Here is a 20,791-nt window from a genome sequence, read left to right on the forward strand (position 1 = left end):
AAAATTAAATTGAATTGAACTTCCTCTAATAGAAAGGGACCCTGAACAAAAAACAATGTAGTAGATATTACAAATCAAATAATAATGAAGACAAAACAATAAAGATAAAATAGTAAAATGCTAAAAGAGAGGAGATGTTTGGAAGTGAGTTATAAAAGTACAAATAAAATAAATAACAAGAAATAAAGTAAAACAATCCAGAAAATAATCATAGAATAAAAAATCATACCAGTAAAACAGCCTAAAGTATATAAATAAATAGAAAGATTAATAAATTAAATCAAATTAATTCTACTTGCAAAACAGGCTATAACATGACAATGTAGAGAATAAACTGTAAAATTGTGAGTAATGTAAAATAAGTAACAAGCAATAAATGTAATGAGAAATGTAATACTGAGAAATATGAATATGAAACAAAAATTATAAAACATGAAATAATGAGTGAATCTGGATCACATGACTTTAACTTAGTTGGTCTGTTTTGGTATGGCTGCTGAGCTAAGGGACAGTTACAATAACTTGTTGCAGCCAGGTAGGTTTTATATATATGAAATATAATATATCCTTATATCCTTAACTGAATTATTTATACCCCCAGTAGTGATTAATGCTACTTCACCAATAAACCACAGAAAATACCCAAAATAAAAATATTTTTAAGTGCTGTAACATGAGAACAGTCTTTAGTGCAAACCTGAGGAAAAAGAGCCGGCTCTGCCCCTTCAGGTAGATGACATCCGTGTTCAGGGACCAGTCCAGTTTACTGTCCAGGTGTGCACCTAGGTATTTAGGTAAGTGTGCACCACCTCAATGTCAATCCCTCAATATAATTTAGATTTTTTTTAAGACAATTTCTTAATAAAATTTAACATGTTTATACAAAGCAGAGAAAAGCAACGAACAAACTACTATAAGATTACACAGTACCTAAAAAGAGTTTTTGTACATATTATTAGTGGTAAAACAGCTTAATTCTGCTATATGATGTTCATATTTCATTTGTAAATATCAATGATTTAATATTTAGATTGTTTTCATCGCCATATGCAAAATACATTCACTGCCAACACACCAACTGCTCCGCTTTCCGGTCCGGCAGGTGGCGCTAATACATCCATAAACCGGTTTATAACCGCCAGTATATAAAATAGAGAAAGAACCCAGTCGATTTGGGCTATACCATGTTAAAGTCTATAATGTCGAAGGATTCAACCGCAGTCTAATGTCACATGAACATCATTAATATAAACACGTGTATCCATTTTAGATCATTCATTAACAACAACCTAATTATTTAGGCCAAGAATTTAAATTTGTAAAACGATATCTCCGTATTAAAGCTTCTTACTATCTTTTTCACACCCCTGTTTTTCTCCGGAATGGTCTCTTCCAGTTCTGGTCGCAGCAGCAGCAGCGTGGTGAAGGAGAACCCGGCGTGGAAAAACGTTAGCGACACTTTCTGGACTTAATTTACGGTTAAACGTTTATAACAGCTGCGTGTAGTTTGAGGTTTGAGCTTCTCTGATTCAGACCTGTCGAAGAAAACCGTCAGAGATTCCGCCACAAGATGGTAAGACGACATTTCTGCTACGTCAAGCTAATGTTGTTAGCTAACTTCAGTCCTGTGTTAGCAATTAAAAGGCAACGTACTCGTAGAAAATATTAACTACATGTCTGTTTGTTTTATAGTCACATAATTAAATTCAGACAGTGTTGAATAGAAGTACATTTCACTCCCTTTTCCTCTTGTTTTTGTAATCGATGGTGTTTGGTAGAAGTAGTACTCAGGTACCACAGTGTAGAAAAACTTATTTAGTGCATCACTTTAATGTTGCAGCAGGTGAAGGTGAGACTGAGGTGATTTACTTATTTATTTTAGCCTACAATAATACAAGACAATTTACTTTTTATATTACATTTTGTATTACAGGGTATCTGCAGGTTTTAAAGTCTTAGAAATTATTTAATTAAGTTTCCTTAAAAGAAATTATGAAAACCTTCAATTCACTTAAGTCATAAGTGTCTATTTCCTCCCTCAGTCGGTGATATTGTTAATTAGAAATGTTTTATTTCTGTCAGGAGACAGAAACAAACCTATAAACGAAAAGTGTGATTGTTGTCATCTGATAACTGGCAAATGTAGATTTAATCCATAGCATAACTGTAATTTGTGCCGTAGTAGAAGTACAGTAGCTCCAAGCAGCTGGAGGTTACCTGCCTTGCTGAAGGGCACCTCACTGAGACCCGGGTTTATCCTGGGGCTCAAACCAGAGACCTTCCTGTCATATCATCACCAGCAATCGCCGCTAACCGCTGCTGTTTGTCTCCTCCAGCCTCATCGAAAGAAGAAATCGTTCATTGAAAAGAAGAAGGCCGTGACCTTTCACCTCGTCCACAGAAGTCAGAGGGATCCGTTGGCTGCAGATGAGAAAGCACCGCAGCACGTCCTCCTGCCCGCCACCAAGGTACAGATCAATATGCTGTATCAATAACCTGGATATTAATGTACCTAAGTATCAATAACCAGGATATGAACACACCACAGCATCAGTAACCAGTTTTCCTACCTGTCTTGTTGACTGCGTGCGACCGCTCAGGTTTATTTTGCAGCCTCATTAATTTGAACAAACAAATGAAACGTTAGCTGGCGTTCTGTCTGACGTGACGACTTGACTTGGATTTTGATCTTCTGCAGGTGGAGGTAGAGAAGAGGCGAGAGGAGCAGAGGAACTTTGGCGTTTTCTTCGACGACGACTACAACTACCTGCAGCACCTGAAGGAGGCGTCGGGCGCCTCTGAGCTGGTGACGGCCGGCCCCTCCTACACCGACAGACGACCTGTTAAACTCCGTGATGAAGATGATGATGGTGAAAATGAGGAAGAGGGCGACGCGGACACGGTGTGTCCTGTGAGTTCAGTCAGATTTCCTCTCAGTCAGGTATTTCAGATTATCAGAACAGGTTTGTTATTTTTGTAAAGTTGGGGAGTGAGAGAGTGAGAGTGAGTTGGTAAAGAGAAAACAACTGACCAATAAAAAAGTGGATGGCGCCATCTTGTGGTAATCTGTGACCCACACTTACATTTATATTATTTTTTTGTTTGTTTATGAACAGGCAGCCAACATCAACCTGCCGTCCTCGGTGTTCGCCTCAGAGTTTGAGGAGGACGTGGGACTTCTGAACAAAGCTGCTCCAATCTCAGGTAAACAGCTTCATCATCATCCTCATCATCATCCTCAGGTACCATAAAGTAGCTCATGAGCTCTATCGACATCTGCTGGTGACCAAGTGGAACTGCAACAACACAGATTTTTACAAAAACAAACCTACAAAAAAATCATAAATAACACAAAATAGTTAAATAAGAAAACGGGGGCAAATTATTTCAGCATCAGACAGTTTGGTTTCCTAGCTGTGATCCACAGACCCCTCAACATGACGGCTGAGAGTCCAGTACCAGTATAATCAGGGACCAGATCTTGTAGAAACCCTTAATCATACGCTCGGACCTGTATGTCAAATATATTATATCAAAGATAAGTTTACACCCCCGGCTGGAGGAGGTTTGCAGTCTATCCATAGATGTCGTCAGTTTGTTGCGTCGTCTTCTTCATCTGTTTTTTGTTTTCCCCTCAGGACCACGTCTGGACATGGACCCCGACATCGTGGCCGCGCTCGACGAAGACTTCGACTACGACGACCCCGACAACATCCTGGACGACGACTTCATCGTCAGAGCTAACACTGGGAGCGGAGCGGCGGACGTGGGGTGAGACCTGAACACACAGTTCATCGCTGCCTTGAATTTTTACCTTATTACTGCTGGTCACTTCACATGCAGTAGAAATTATATAGATTATTATCCCGATTTAAACAGAAATAATTTATTGTGTGTCATCTTTCAGAATCATACTGAACCTGAACACAGACACTGGACGTGTTTTATGACCATATTCTCTCTTTCTTGAGAAATAAAATAGTGTTTAGCAGATAAATAATAAATATGAAATGTCAAAATTGCACAATGATTAATGAACATTATCTTTTCTTTTCAACCACATTTGAGTTGATTCTGGTAAATTGTTACTTAAAAGAAACGGTCATGTTTTGCAGTAGTACACACAGTCGGTTTCACAGGAAACTTTGATTAGATATTGGCAGATTTTTATCAATATTGTGATATAGATTCAGCCAATATCTCCAACAACGGCAGACACAAAATGAAGGGAAATGTTCTTTGATGATCAGTCAATTAATCAATGAGTCAATCCACAGAAAATTAATGTGCAACTAATTTGCTAATTGAATAATCGGTTTAGGTCGTTTTGGTCGGAGCATTTGAAGATGTGTCTTTGGTCTGTCAGAGATTTTCTGGTATTTAATAGATTCGGCGGATTAATCGATAAAGAAGATGATGATTAGTTGCAGCCCCTAACTGTGATTTCCTGTTTGTGTGTCACCTGTGACAGAGGGGACGATGACGATGATGATGATGAGTGGGAGGACACGGACGAGGAGGGCGACTTCGACTCTGAGGGAGGGGTTTCGGGCGACGAGGACCTGGGACCGGGCGGCGTCGGCCGAGAGTTTCTGTTCATGGACGAGGAGACGAAGAGTCGGTTCACAGAATACTCGATGACGTCGTCGGTGATGAGGAGGAACGAGCAGCTCTCGCTGCTGGACGACCGCTTCGAGAAGGTGAAGACAACAAACAACTTCAGCCACAAACCAGTTTTTACATTTGCTTTTAATTTAATGTGTTTGATTATGTTTTATTTGCACATATAATACATCAACATAAAACCAGAGACAGAAACAGAATAAAAGAGAAATAAAAAGGAAAAACTTGTGTGTAAATCAGATAAATACAAAGATAATAATTGACAGTCACACAAGGATCAGAAAAATTCACAAACTACAAAAGAAAAAAATTAAAACTGACGCCAGCGACCATTAATTACACGTCAGTTTCTCTTTAAAACTTTGTGAGGATCATGAGCTTTTACTTCTGTATCTGTCCACTGATATCTGAAGGAATACTGTCTGTGTGTCGTAATATTTTACTGTTACTGTGAGTTAATAAAGTTTTCTAATCTAAGGCAATCTTACAAATAGAAGAAAGCATAAAATAATTAAGATAAAAAATAAAGAGAAGAGAGAACAAGCAATAAAAGTAAGATGGTAAAATGTTAAATGAATGATATTTCTCTGCAGTCTTGTGGCTGCATCACAGAGCAGCAACAGGAACAATGTGCCAACCACCGGTGTCATCGTCTGTAGCGCACATGTTTATTAACCTTACACGCACGTTGCCATGGTTACTCCCCCATGAGCGGCAAACTCGCAACAGACCGTGTCAGCCCCGAGGGACAGACATGGAAAAAACATTGAGATGTGGCTACAACAAAAAGCTGTAGCTGAATTCAGAATAACAAGGTCGCACACAGCAGCAGCTCAAAGGGTCAAAGCACCGAAACAACAAACATGTAAAACCACCACAGTTGTAGTCCAGCTAGCAGCAGTTGTAGTCCAGCTAGCAGCAGTTGTAGTCCAGCTAGCAGCAGTTGTAGTCCAGGAAGAAGCAGTTGTAGTCCAGGTAGCAGCAGTTGTAGTCCAGCTAGCGGGAGTTGTAGTCCAGGTAGAAGCAGTTGTAGTCCAGCTAGCAGCAGTTGTAGTCCAGCAAGCAGCAGTTGTAGTCCAGCTAGCGAGAGTTGTAGTCCAGCTAGTGGGAGTTGTAGTCCAGCTAGCAGTAGTTGTAGTGCAGCTAGCAGCAGTTGTAGTCCAGCTAGCGGGAGTTGTAGTCCAGGTAGGCAACAGTTGTAGTCCAAGCTGCAGCAGGTGGACCGGTGCATCTTTGGTAGTTGGACCACATTTGTGGAGGCGAGGTGATTTTTATTTTTGGCACGTTGAAGTGAGACATCGTTACTTCTCACTGTGCGTCTGCAAAGTCACTTGTGTGTTTGTCGAGCTCCTCACATCTGTTAACAGATGTTTTTTGTTGTCGTTTTAGTTTTACGAACAGTTTGATGACGATGAGATTGGCGCTCTGGACAACGCCGAGCTGGAGGGCTACATCGAACCGGACAGCGCTCGCCTGGAGGAAGTTATAAAAGACTACTTCAAACAGAAAGAGAAGGAGTGAGTGAATGTGAAGTGGATGAACGCTGCATCAGATACTTGTTTTTAGCAGGAAACCGTCGCTTTAAATGAACCTGGTGACTGATCTGTGTCTTGTTCGTGCTTCAGGTACCAGAGGCCTGATGACCTGGGTCCTAAAGAACTTCCTGTGGTGAGGGAGGAGGAGGAAGAGGAGGAGGAGGAAGAGGAAATGGAAACTGTTGTTATCAAGGCAGCAGAAGAGAAGTGGGACTGTGAAACCATCGTCAGTGAGTGTAACGTCTCTTTGCTGTGTAGTTATGTGTTTATGAGCCGTACCTGCCACAGGACGATGTTTCACTCGTCCTACAGGTTTAGATTTGTTTTCCATCTCTTCAGGGTTCAGATTTATTTACACACGTTATCTGAAACAGATCAGTGCTGATGCAGCCAGACAAACTGCTTCACTCCTTCCTGCAGCTGCTGCACAAAGACGATTGGCTTTTCTTCATTTGGCATAAACAGAATTAACCTTAACTTGACAGGCATAATATTCAAGAGAAATAATATTTACAGTATTTATACTTATCCATTATATATAATATTAAATATAACAATAAATGTAATTAAGTAAATACACAGGCTTGCCCTGTGTAATTAATTATTTTATATATATATATATAAACTTCTACTTATATATATATTTATATTTATTGTTATGCCTGTTAAGTTTCTTTCATAAGTTGAGGGAGGGAGGGTTTTTGTAGAATAATAATAAATAAAGTAATAAAGTATTTAGATATAAATACAATTCCTTAAAAGTGTACAATCCAGTCATTATCTCTTCTGCAGCCATGTCACTGTCTTGCTGTTGCTTCTGCACAGAAAATGTAAGAAAGGCGTATAAAATTTTAATATTATATTAATATTGAAGTTATTTTTTCTAAAGCCGAACAGGAAAGACATCTCCGCCATGTTGGCTAGAGTTTGATCTTTCTGTTTTAGAGCAGTTACACGTAACGGAGACAAATTAATTAGCTTGTTTTTACTGTAAAAACTTCAGGGTTCATATGTGATAAAATTATTTTAGCTTCAGCAGGAACAACATCTGGATCTGACCCCAGAACAGCCAGTGAGAAGTTAATGAACTGTAACAAGGAGGAGTGTTGTTTATTTTATCGTCAGTTTCAGTGTAATTGAACCTTCCTCACGTTGGATTAAATAAATCGTAGCACTGTGTTTTCACCTGTTGGCTGAGAGTTCAACTCTTTATCTGTCACATCTTGGTCAATGGTTGATAGGAAACATCACCACAAGCACTTTGGTCCCTGGGTGTCATTTATTGGAAAGTGCTGCAGTAATAAAGCGACTGAAAGTCTAAAAACATATAAACTAATGTATAAATTCCAGACCTTAAAGAGTTAAATACAACGTTTGTGTCCTGATTTCTCAGGTTTTGTGAATTTAAAAGAAGAATATTTTGGTTTCTCTTGGTGAGAAACTAAATCATAGTCTCACTTCTGATTCAGCAACTGCTTTTATTTTGAAATTTAAACGTTCAAGTGATAAATTTGGTTGTAGTTGTGGCTGAGACGCTGGTGATGTTAACATCTGTTGGTTTTCTTCTCCAGGCACATACTCCAACATATACAACAGACCCAAAATCATTCAAGATCCACCAAAGGTTTGTACGTGACACACGTGTGGAATAAGACGCACACACTAAAAACACGGATCACAGGATGAAGGGGTTAACTGAAAGCCAGGACGCTGCCAGGTGACACAGGAAGTCACTGTCCTGACAGTTGTGGTGTAACAGGTTTGTGGCGATGAACAACCTGCCAATGCACTTTGCTTCATACCGTCGCCACCTGTGACTCACGGAGGAACAAACAGCAGTGCGGAGAAGGAAGTGGCACAGAGTGTGTAACTAAGATGGCTGTAAAAAGGTCAAAGTTCACCTCACAAAACACATTTTTTGGCCATAACTCAAGAATTCAGACGTTCATTGATTCTGACTCGGTTTAACTCAGATGGCTTTGATAGTTTTATTGATAGTTTTACTCAATGTTCAGACCTTTAAGGACATTTTGAAAGAGTCTAGAGACTCTGTTGACGTTCCCTCCGTAGTCCCACAGACCTCGTCCCACAACGTCGTGGTTATAAAACCGTTTCAGTCGTCGTCTGAACGGACCACGTTTCAGTCACTGTTGAAAGCTTGTTCCGTTGTCATGACGACAGAAACAGAAAAACATGTAAATGAGAAAAGCTTTATTGTGAAATCAGCTGTATTTAAAATGCTGTATATGGGAGCAGAGAGAGGAGGAGACTAGACTGAATCCGTCCACATACTGGGTTCTGATTGGTCCTGCTTCTCTCTGTCCCCCAGTCGAAGCCGATCCGTGTCTCCAGTAAGACGGGCATCCCTCTGGACGTCCTCCCCGGCAGAAGCCTGACGGCGAAGCAGGCGGAGCGTATGACGATGATCAACGACTCGGACCTTCCTCGCGTCTCCACCCAGCCCCGAGACAGAGCCGAGAGCAGAGAGGAGAGGAAGGCGAGGAAGCAGGCCGTCAAAGGAGAGCGCAAGGTGAGACACGGAGAGGAGGACGCTGACCAGTTTCTCAGCTTCGTTCAGATTGTAGGATGGAAAAGATGTTATAATGATCTTTGGGAGAAACACAAGTTTGGCTTAAAGCATCTTTAATCAGATGTTTTTATTCCTTCGTGCCGCTGAGAGTCAGTGACCCGGTAACAAACAAATGACCACAGATCAAAACACTCAAACAATCTCACCGAACGCCTCCTGGTAACAAACCTGATGTATCTCAGTCCTCGTAGAGCTCCGTTAAAACTCAGTAATGAGTCTGTTACTGGGGGACTTTCATCACCATGAACACACACACACACTCACACACACACTCACACACACACACACACACACACACACACACACACACACACTCACACACTCACACACACACACACACACACACACACACACACACACACACACACACACACACACACTCACACACACACACACGCACTCACTCACTCACTCACTCACTCACGCTCTCACACACACACACACACACACACACACACACACACACACACACAGAGTCACACACACACTCACACACTCACACACACACACACACACACTCACACACACACACACACACACACACTCACACTCACACACACGCACTCACTCACTCACTCACTCACTCACTCACTCACTCACTCACTCACGCTCTCACACACACACACACACACACACACACACAGAGTCACACACACACACACACACACACATATATTTGCACCTGATTCATCTTTAGATGCAAACTGAGGAGGAAAATGTGTCAACCAATGACTTGAAAACATTTGTTCAGTGTTGAATCGTTCCTGTGTGTTCAGGAGAGGAGAGTGGAGAAGAAAGCCAACAAGGTGGCGTTCAAGGAAGAGAGAGTGCGACAGGAGAAGCAGATGTTGAACCTGAGGATGAACATTCAAGGCATGAAGCTTTAGTATCGGAGAGAGGCGGCGCTCGGCTCGCACAGACTCTTCACGCGCTGATGGCGTGATCAGCCGACACGCCGCGCTTCACCTCAGTGCAGCTGACGGGACGACAAACATCCCCAGACAAGAGCGGGCTGATGGGGGTGATGACTTTTCTTCAAAGACAGTTAATTTAACTTTTAATAAAAGGAGAAATCCAGTTTATCTACAGAAAACCAGCTCAGATCATGTTGCTGTGACAGTTTGAAATCCAGGAACTTTGGTACAAGCTGAAATGTTTCTAATGAAACGCTCTTATCAGATCCTGATTTAAGATCTAGTTTGTCAACGTTACACCGTCTTTAACCCACAGATAAAGGAAGAGGTGAGAAAATTAAACCCGCTCTCTCGTCTGTACGTGAATAACGAGTTAACAGCTGCACAAAGATACAAAATCCACCTACAAGCTCCAATTATACGACATGTTTTTTTAATCCACGCTAAAAACCAAAAGGCTGTTTGTTGTTTTTATACTTGGGTTAGATAATTACACTTCAGATTAAACAAATGAGTGTTAATGAGTGAACTTCAGAGGGGCTGGTAGGTGGATTTCATTCCCTTTGCACAGATGCAGGCCAGCTGTTTCCAGGCTTTGTGCTAAGCTAAGCTAACCGGCTGCTGGTGGTATCAATCTTCTCATTTAACAGTCAGTGTGAATTTCAAAAAAACATTTGAAAAGGTTTGTAGAAAAAAAAGTTCATATTTTTCAAAATAAAATATTCAGAAAAATGTTGTTTTGGTTTCTGTATTGAAACCCAGATATTACACCCCGCTCTGCAAACAGGAAATATCAAGTTTGTTCATGTGTCTTTATTAAAAACTCCTCAGTGTGAGATGTTGATGTCATCAGGCTGCACACAGGAGAGCTGATTGGTCCGACTGGTTCTGCGTCTCCACGCCGGCGACAGTCAGAGCGGCAGCCATATTGTTTTCAGGTTGTCCGTCCGTCCGATATCTCAGTCACGCCTTGAAGGAGCTTCTTCAAATGTGGCACAAACATTCAGTCGGGCTCAGTGATGAACTGATTCGATTTTGGTGGCTAAAGGTCAAAAGGTCACGGTGACGTCGCGTTCTTGTGAATGCGATATATCAGGATACACTCTCCCAAATTCATTAACAGTTGAACTCAAATGTACGGTGGCCCTGAAGCTCAAAGCACTGCAACTGAAGAAAACACATGCAAATAAACAAACGTGTTACAAATTCAGTCATACAACACAAAGTGTGTGTCTCTCTCTCGCTCCAGGAAAAGCTTTATTAGCATGAACAAAAACATGTTTCTGCCAAAGCAGTTTACAAATTATAATAATATACATATAATGCAATAATAAACGTTGAATATTGATGCAGATTTAGATTTTAAAATAAATACATTTATGTACAATCATTTAATATCATTCTGTCTCTCTGTCTCTCTCTCTCTCCCTCCCTGACTTTCCTGTCTGTCTCTCTGTGTTATCTTACGTTGCTGTGCGTTGAAGTGATAACATTTTATATCCAACTTCACTATGTCATAAGAACAGTGTAAAAACACTCTGTAACTCAGGAGAGAGAGAGAGAGAGTTTGACCAGGAAACACGAGGACAGTGATTCAACTTTCCCTCTTCATGTAAACAAGCATCAGTTGACAGGAAGATTTTATATTTATATTTTATTGTATAAATCACTTCTGGTGTCGGTAAAATAATCTGACATTCTTGGTCATTGTGTTTATTCAGTGTAAACGTGTAAAAAGTATAAAGCCATTTGGTGTTTTTTTTGGTGTTTAAACCTAAAAAAAACCAATTTTATTGTGATTGATAATTGAACAAAATGCAGTTCGATAAAAAAAATGGATTTAAAAAAAATGAAAAAAACTCCACAGCATTAAAAATATGAGCAGCCCAAAAGTTTCCAATAAATCCAACCCTGTGAGGCAGAAACTCTCCCAGTCGTCTCTGCCAGGCCAGTTCAGCAGGTCGCAGGTTTCCCTGCAGCAGCTCACGACAGAAACTGAGGCGTGGTGAGGCGTGTACGACTGGAGTATTTATGACGCTGCAGGGAGTTTAAAGTCCAGGAGGTAAAAGGTGCTCAGCTTCATTTTACAACTTCAACAACAAGTACGAGTCTTAAAGCGACAGTTCAAACTGATGCCAGTAAAAACATCTTCTTATTCACCTGTAGTGTCTTTTAGTGTCGTGTAGATCGTTTGGGTTTTTGTTTGTCTCGATCTCGTTTCCACCTCAACAACCGAGTTTAATCAGAATCTTTTTGCATAAACAAATGAGTCCCTCTGAAAACAGTCTGCTCTGTGTCCAACATTATTTCTGGTAACACTCGGCCTCACTGAGTCAACGTGGTGCCAGAGATCTTAAACCAAGGCTGATAAAAACCAAACCATCTACATGATTAAATGCCACTTGAAACAAGTGAGGAAATGTATTTTGTGTGTATGTTTTTTTGGGTGAACTGTCCATTTAAAAAACTGTACAGAAGACGGATTAAAATACATAAACAACTGCCAGTTTGAGCCGGTACGGGAAAATAAAATAAAGAACCAACAAAGTCATTATACAACTTCAAATTAAAACGTCCCTGTGGGGTTATGAAGCGTCCGGCCACCTGCCTGAGGTGACTGACAGATCACCGCTTTCCTTCCCTGAGACAAACAGCAGCGTCGACAGCTTCTTTACAAACACCTGGAAGAGAGAGTTGGGGTTATTTGACGAGACAGGTCATGTGTTGTCAGGGTGTTACCTGCAGCAGCAGCAGCGGTACACTGGCAGAGCAATATCTGTTTAAATGAAACGTCATGAGGAACATTTCCAGCCATCTATCTTATCTCTCTCTCCTGTATTACGCTTCTGGCGTAGGAATACGGTTGAAAAAATGTAGTTCCAAAGGAAAGTGCTGTTTACATTTAAACGGATATTTTTTCTGCCGGCTCCGCCCACACATCATTGCTGCAGGTAACACACCGACTCTGCGGGACTTCCTCACACAACCCCCACGTCAAATAACTCGAACTGTCCCTTTAAAAAGGTTGAATAAATGTGGCAGAGGTTGTTGTTCAGGAGGAGTGTGTGCAGGTCAGCGACCCAGAGCCAGGCGTTAGTCCCAGACCAAGACTCTGTCAGCTGTTTCATCTCTGGGTGTAAACCGAGGTCACGTCTTCGTCACCTGTGTCAGGTATATGGTGTGCTCGGTCGTATTCTCCCACCCTGTCCTCCTCCTCCTCCTCCTCCTCCTCCTCCATCACAACACACTCTGTTTTCACAGAGTCGTCTGCAGAGTCCTCGTCTGTTGTATCCAGCTCCTGGCTGCTGTCCTCCAGAAGGTCTCCCTTCCCGTACCCCGCTGTCTGTTGGTCTGATCCGTTGCTCCTGGCGCCGGCGCCGGCGGCGGCGCCCTGGTGGTCCTCTGGTGTACCGCCCTCGTCCTCTGAGCTGCATGGTTTGTGCTTGACGACCAGTAGAGAAATGTTTTCTGGGTCGGGCTTAAAGAGACGCTTGTCACAGGGTTTAAAGGCCTGAGGAGACGGGGACAGAGAACAGCTTTCACAAAGATGGAAAACAGCAGAATCACTAATGATTATTTTATTTTTCTCCAATCTGACATCTTACCAGAGGTTTGAGGTAAGATGGTTTCTCGTTCAGATAGGCCCTCACTTTACAGATGACAATAGCTGCCAAAATGATTATGATGATAAAAACACACAGCAGTATGACGAGTGTTACCGTGTGAGCCTCTGCAATGAAAGAAGAAAAAAAGATTGAGCAAAGGTGTTCTTTTATTTTATTTTATTTTATTTTATTTTAAAGTCATGTTTGAGCCTTTGTTTGACGGGACAGTGCAGAGTGACACGCAGCGAAGAGTCTGGGGCCGATGGCACAAAACACCTTTCGATTCCTACGTTATTTCTTTATTCACCTTTTAAAGGGTTCTTGCATAAAAACATAAAACCCAAGTGTTTTATATCACAAGTTTCAGAACAATCTCAGCTCTTTCTATAATGAAGCTTCTTCCTGTCGTAGAGCAAACGGATCATTTGGCCCAAATGCTGAAAGCTTAAAGAAATGTTGTGAAATGTTTTCTGCAGAGTCTATAGGTTCATACAAATACAGCAATGTGTGAGTAAAATAGTGGATAAAAAATGCCTACAATTACATTTTGTAATATAACTGAGTTGCAGTGTTGTCAGTCCAAAGTTTAGAGGCTGAGTCACGTATGATCTCACAAGAAAATGAAAGTTTCTACGCAGTGATGTTGCAAAGATATCAATAAGAATGGATAATTAATGAATTAATAGAAATAATAACTAATAGAAATAAATTAATAGAAACATCCGTCAACCTCAGAGGGTTCAAGTCCTTAAAATAAACACATAAACAAACACCCTTAAGACTTCTCCTTAAAATGTTCACTTCAGTCTCGTCTTCGTCTTAAACTTACCGACTCGCTTAAAGTCCGTTAAAAACAAAGTGACGGATCTTAACTGCAACATGAGTTTATTGATTCTACGTCACAGAGCTGATCACCAGTCAGTTCAGTGATTATTCAGAAGTGCTCATTTTTCTTCCTCTACCCTTTATGTGTCCACTACCTACTACTTCCTGTTAATAGATGTGTCCTTTCCGTTCATTTGCATGTTCAGACATGCAGGTTGATGCACCACACAGGTTACTGAAACCCTCCCAGTCCAGACTTACCAGCTGATTCAGTGATGCAGACGGGGGACGTCTTTCTGAACTTGACAGAATTTACACCATTCCTGTCATTCAACTGTCCGTCCAGCGAGACACACTCGTCCACACCCTCAGGGAATGAGAAATCATATCTGCAAATCTTATCTTTCAGTCCGCAATCTGCAGTCCCCAGATCTCCCTGAAGGTCACACAACACGGACAATTAATATCATTACACAATAATATTATTATGATACTGATTACTATTACTGAACATATTCAATCTCCCCAGAGGATGAATCTAGGGCTGAAACAATTAGTCAATTAACTAATTAGTTCATGGACAGAGAATTTATTGGCTGATTGTCTCAGTTTAATTTTCAGGTCCCCATCCCAGTCGTTCCCAAGCTGTGAACTCGATGTGGATGCTTGAAGGTCACTGTACTTACTGTGCTGTTTGAGACTGTGAAGCTGAAGAAGACATTGTTTGTCTTGGTGGCCGTCTTCAGCTCTTCGTAGAAGTAGAAGGGATTTTGGAAAGTGACTGTGGCCCCAGAGTCGCCTTCAGTCAGACTCACAGGAGGGAAATCTAATTCACCTGCACAGAGAGCTCAAAGTTTTATCTCACACATTTTAAAACTCAAACCTCAGACTTGAATCAGACTCCAGAACATTAGAATAAACACGTTTGCCTCTACACGACTTACATCTTACATGAGCCTCCTTGAGCTCATTGAAGCTGAGCGACTGAGAGTTCGCCGGCGTGGACTTCCTGCCTCCCTGAATGGCCGTGACGTTGACAGAGTGGAAGCCTTCGTAGCGCCGCTCAGATTCCCAGATGAAAGGGCTCAGGTCATACTGATGGTCTGTGGTTTCACTCTCATGGCGCCTTCAATGACAAGACAGAAAAACAGCAGGTTAATCTACAAGTGACGACACACTAATACAAAGATAATGAAGAATCCGTCAGTCCATCCAAATAAAAAACCCACCACAGACTAGGCCTGTTGTATTAGACTCACAATTATTTAATTATGTCGGTTTTTTTGTTCGTTTGTTTTGGAAGATTTTTTAAAATATTCATATTATTGTATTTTATTTTTCAGGTGTTTTTTATAATATATAATTAAATTATTGTATTTTATTTTTCACGTATAAGTGATGTTGCGGTTCAAGGTTTTATTTGTCACATGCCAAGGAACAATGTACAGAAAGCAAAGCAGTGAAATGAGGGTTGGACTCGGCAGCAGGGCAGAATATGCAAAACTGCAAAAACAAAAATTGATATTTTCAAATATATTGCATTTGGTGACAAATTAAGATATTCGTTATCATTAAATATCAGCCCAAGCCTATTTTGAAGCTGTCATTACTAAAACAGTCCATGATCATAATTAAAATCTATTAATTTACATTTTCTGCTCTTTTCTGTTTCGACTTATTATTATTTACAGCACTTTGTTTTCTTCTGCTGCTGACGCCACCAGCTCAACTCAAACAGACGTTTAACTAACTGCAAATTAAATATAGATTAAAAAAAGATAAACAACTGAAATATGAATGAATAATTTGATGTGTCTCACCCCTCAGATGATATGATGAGGACCTTGAAGCTGGTTTGTGGTTGCTGTTCGCTGTATTCCCACCTGACTGTGGTTTTCAGATTCTGGCAGCTCAAAGTCACGTTTGTTGGAGAAGGAACTGCAAGTAGGAAACAAGAGAAGCCCCGTGAATAAACAGTAGACAGGTATTATTCAAACCGATAATCATCAGCATCATAACCTGAAACCACGAGACACTGTGACATTTTCTAAACTAAACTCTGATTATTCAAGATGTCAGATGTATTGATAATGAAAATATGTTGATTGAGGCCGAACAGTTCGGTCAAATAATACGACGTTTTCTGATTAAAATACTTGACACAGAGAAAATGGAAAACAACTAAAACGTCTTTTCAAACCTCATGTTATTTTACTTGGTTAATATTATAGCTCTTATTTGGTTAGCATTTTATTGTTGCATGGCTTTTGAATGTTTATTTGTATTGTGTTTCATTAGATTCCTGTTTAAGACCCTGAAGCTGAAGAAAGAGACAGTGGTGGCATGAATGAAGTGAGCGGAGGTAAAGTCATTATTATCGTTAGTGCTGCCATTTCCATTTGATATGTAATTGTACTTGTTTTGTCTTTAAGTATTTTAACCGTCGATCTGAGCTTGTTGAATCGTTGGAACGGCTTTTGGATCTTGTGTTTAAATGTTCAGAGAGCCAACACCACCTTCATGGTAGTTTGTTCATTAGTGATTGATTAAATGATAAGGGCTCAGATGATGTGGAATAACCCGGAGGCTTTCAGAGTGACTCCGTAAGCAAGAAAAACATGATGATGGAGGCTTTTTTATTTTATTTTATAAGTATTTGACTCATTTTCTTTAAGTGATATCACGACCAGATACATTGAACCCAATAAACTCCACCTTCACCCAGGCTGACGCTGCTAAATATAAACCCTGCAGGAACAAACAACATAGATTTGCGATCATGGCGAAGGCGTGTGAGCCTTCCACTGAACACGCCTTTGTTTGTGATGTGGGACAAAGGGTGAAGCATATGTTAGACACCACGGCATTATCAGTGTGGTGAGAGTTTGTTGGCAGCAACCAGGAAACTAATGCAGGTGGATAAAAACCAGAATTCTGGTTCTTCAGCATTCCAGCAGCCGTCAGCCCTCGGTTACTGCCTCGCCGGTTTTTAACAGACTGTTCATCAAAGAGCCTCATGAGATGGTTAACGTAGACAACAAAAAACAAACCAAAGATGAAATAACTGATCACTGTTCAGGCAGAAAAGGTGTGAAAGGTGTCTCCATAGTGATGACACCTGGTGCTCAAACACCAGCTGTAAACATCACTTCATCCGGTTGGCTGGATGGCTGGTTCATTGGTTGATTTATTGGTTGGTTGGCCGTTTGGTTGGCTAGTTAATTGGTTGGCTGGTTAATTGGTTGGCTGGTTGGTTGGTTGGTTAATTGGTTGGATGGTTGGTTGGCTGATTAATTGGTTGGTTGGTTGGCTAGTTAATTGGTTGGTTGGTTGGCTAGTTAATTGGTTGGTTGGTTGGTTAATTGGTTGGTTGGTTGGTTGGTTAATTGGTTGGTTGGGTGGTTAATTGGTTGGTTGGTTGGTTGGTTGGTTGGTTGGTTGGGTGGTTAATTGGTTGGTTGGTTGGTTGGTTGGTTGGTTGGTTGGTTGGTTGGTTGATTGGTTGGTTGGTTGATTGGTTGTTTGGTTGGTTGGTTGATTGGGTGGTTAATTGGTTGGTTGGTTTGTTGGTTGGTTGGTTGGTTGGTTGGGTGGTTAATTGGTTGGTTGGGTGGTTAATTGGTTGGTTGGTTGGTTGGTTGGTTAATTGGTTGGTTGGTTGGGTGGGTGGTTAATTGGTTGGTTGGTTGGGTGGTTGGTTGGTTGGGTGGTTGGTTGGGTGGTTGTTTGGCTGGTTATTGGTTCATTGGTTAATTGGTCTAAAATATCACTGTAAGCTGTTACATTGAGATTTCCTGTTAAATGGAAGTGTGTCCACATACTTTTGACCATGTGGTGTGCAGGTATATCCTTACTATAACTTTCCACAGTCTGATTCATCTGAAATTCATCGTGTCAGCTGGTGTAAGTCGTTTATCATGAGCTCTTATCTAATAAACTTGATTGAGGCTGATGATAAACAGGACTTTGCCTTTCTTTGGAATCTGTAAACACTTCGAACTGTTCCTCGTTCTGACCTTTGCTCTTTGATTGGGGAGTTATCACTGAGTCTGTGAAGGGTAAGAAACTCCAGAGCATGAGGCGGCTCAGAGACGAGCTCGACAGGGAAATGAGAACTCAGACGATGCTCATCTCCAGACAAGAGAATCTTTTTGTTTTTCCCCGACATGTAGTAATACCTCCTCAGAAGTCTGACCACACAGAAACCACATCACATCCACACATCTACCCAGAAAGAGGCAGGAACATCCAGAAACTCTCCACATCCTTTTTAAAATAATGAAGTGAGAAAGATGCAGGAGTCAGCTGCTCAACAGTGATTTAAACTCCAGGTTCAGAGACACAGAGACACTGTCTGATAACCACAGATGGACCCTGAACATCTATAACTCTCCTCAGATGTTTTATAAGCATCACAGTATCACACAGATTCCTCCACCCACAAGTCTGCAGCTTTCCCACAGTTTGACCTCTAATATAATCGACCAATACATTTGTTTCATTTCTCCTTTCATGTTTCCAACAGTCAAGCAAAGACAAGTATTCAGTTTGTGATATGATGAAACAGATAAAAGCAGCAGATCATTTCAGAGGAGTAACGTCTCCACGGGTTAAAACCTTAGAGTCGTGTTTTTTCTGTCCGTGTCAGAAACATGTGAAACTGTTTCTGTTTAATCTGGTGGAAAATCCTCCGGCAGGACGAGGAACTTGTGATTTTGTTTCATGGTGCAGATCCAGAAATTCTTTAAAGAAGTTTTGAAATTGTTAAAGAAAAATTTAAGAAAGATTTTGAACACTCTCCAATGAACTAATGCACGTGTTTGGATTAAAAACATTCTGCCTCATGTATCTGACACATGACTGTTCAAATGAAGTTTGATAAAGGTAAAATAACAGGTCTGCTAATTGTTTTAATGTGGAACCACTGTGAATATAAACTGTGTGTTTCTGTGCTTCTTCCTGCACACAGGTCTCACAGATGTTGATCTCAATGAGACTGAAATTACCTGTTTAAATAAAGAAAAATGTTAAAATTTGCTGAAATATTCCAGCAGTAATCAGATTCAGTGATATAGAATGAATGAATGAATGAATGAATAATATTCTCCTACAGGTACAACCTGAATCTGTGCCAATGGCAGAGCCTATGACACCTGATTGGGGGGGGTGAGTGGGGGGGTGGGGTGGATCAGGTCACCTGGGGGGGGGAGGGGCCACAGGTTGTACGCTCCTGTTGTACTCTCAAACTATCCTCATGGTCTCCACAGCGTCTGTGTGTTCAGTTTGGTTTTGGACTTGCTTCAACAGACAACAGCAGCCACCCACACACATACTTTCATTCATCCATCCCTACATCACAGATGGAAGCTGCTGGGAATCTGTGTTGCAACATTTACGTTCATCTCAAATTTTACTCTTTTTTTTTTTAAAATCAAGATTATTGGAAACAAACACAAAACAACCTAATACTTTCTTTTTATTTTCATATTTTAGCTGAACAAATATTCTACTGACCAGTGGTGAAATGTACTTTCCCCATTCATATTGTACATTGTGCATATTTGTATTATTTTTTATATATACATCTTTTATAATATTTTTTCACATTTTATTATAAATATTTTTATTGGAAACAAATTCTATTTTTAATTACATTTCTTCTTCTTTCTATGTTTACTGTTATTCACCAAAACACCAACGCAAACTCCTCCTACGTGAAAACCTGCTTGGCAATAACTCGAAATATTGAACTGTTTTTATTCCTCAACATAATATGTTTGTTTCATGTGATTCAATACTACATTATTTATCTTCTCGCATAAAGTGTAAAATTGACTCCACTTTGACAAAATACAACAATAATATACTCTTATATACAATGAAAAAAAACATATTATTTTATAATAATGTAAAGGATCCATTCAGCAAAATTTACCTGATGACACTTTGACTTAGTAACATTTTGAATTCACGACTTTTACTTGTATTGGAGGATTTTAGACTATGATATAAGGATCTGAGAACTTCTTCCACCGCTGCCAATATGTTCTGTAATATGTAATATATAATAAAAGTATTAAAGTTGAATTTACTCACCAATCGCAGCAGAAACTGCGCAGACCAGGAGAAGCTGGGCAGTGAACGCACCGTGCAGCCGCCGCATGATTTCAGGCCTCCTCACCGTCCGTCCAGCACCAGCTCGGGTCCGGCTTCCCTCTCAACACTCAGAGGCCGAAGTTAAATGAATAAAAGCCCAGCGAGCCTTCATCACAACGCCCAAGTTTTCGCAATGACACGGGGAATTTTTTTTTTTTCCCGGTCAGTAAAGTTCAAGTTCCTGGTTCTTGTTCTATGGTTCCACAGAAAACTCTCGGTCAGTGATTAGTCACACACATAATGGTCATCCTTCCTTTCTTCTGTCTGTCTGTGTGTGTGTGTGTCTGTGTGTGTGTGTGTCTGTGTGTGTCTGTGTGTGTGTGTGTGTGTGTGATGAGAGTCAGAGTAGACAAACGACAGCCAAACAACCTGTTTATCTGGGAAACACCTGGATGACGTCAGCGGATACAGCAATTACTACCTTTTTTTCAAAATAAAGGTTTAAAAGGTTTTAAATAATTATATGATGGAGAGGAAAATTTAGAGGTGGATTAATAAACAAGTAGATAAATACAAGTATATGCTAAGTGTAAAATAACAAGA

The 20,791-nt window shown here is 40.5% G+C and overlaps 2 protein-coding genes across 4 annotated transcripts; one reads left to right on the top strand and one right to left on the bottom strand.

The window, feature by feature from the left end:
* Positions 1–1,386: 1,386 nt before the first annotated feature.
* On the top strand, positions 1,387–10,887 carry ltv1 (LTV1 ribosome biogenesis factor). 3 transcript variants are annotated; one of them, XM_056372280.1, is made up of 11 exons: positions 1,387–1,573; positions 2,337–2,468; positions 2,699–2,941; positions 3,117–3,204; positions 3,639–3,771; positions 4,472–4,700; positions 6,013–6,140; positions 6,249–6,388; positions 7,730–7,782; positions 8,488–8,688; positions 9,525–10,887. In XM_056372280.1, the coding sequence occupies exons 1-11, from the start codon at positions 1,571–1,573 to the stop codon at positions 9,633–9,635; spliced, it is 1,461 nt and encodes a 486-aa protein (XP_056228255.1). In that variant the 5' UTR covers positions 1,387–1,570; the 3' UTR covers positions 9,636–10,887. The 3 variants fall into 3 exon arrangements, with proteins under 3 accessions (XP_056228255.1, XP_056228257.1, XP_056228256.1); XM_056372282.1 differs by having other exon boundaries at positions 2,699–2,902; XM_056372281.1 differs by having other exon boundaries at positions 1,388–1,573; positions 2,699–2,911.
* A 541-nt stretch (positions 10,888–11,428) lies between these two features.
* Positions 11,429–20,569, bottom strand: ifngr1 (interferon gamma receptor 1). Its single transcript, XM_056372283.1, has 7 exons — positions 20,189–20,569; positions 15,913–16,030; positions 15,037–15,218; positions 14,779–14,927; positions 14,354–14,528; positions 13,268–13,392; positions 11,429–13,173 (listed from the first exon to the last, which is right to left on the bottom strand). Exons 1-7 carry the CDS (start codon positions 20,253–20,255, stop codon positions 12,787–12,789), a joined length of 1,203 nt encoding a protein of 400 aa, XP_056228258.1. The 5' UTR covers positions 20,256–20,569; the 3' UTR covers positions 11,429–12,786.
* Positions 20,570–20,791: the final 222 nt, after the last annotated feature.

Source organism: Seriola aureovittata, chromosome 3 (assembly GCF_021018895.1).
Source record: "Seriola aureovittata isolate HTS-2021-v1 ecotype China chromosome 3, ASM2101889v1, whole genome shotgun sequence".
NCBI lineage: Eukaryota > Metazoa > Chordata > Actinopteri > Carangiformes > Carangidae > Seriola > Seriola aureovittata.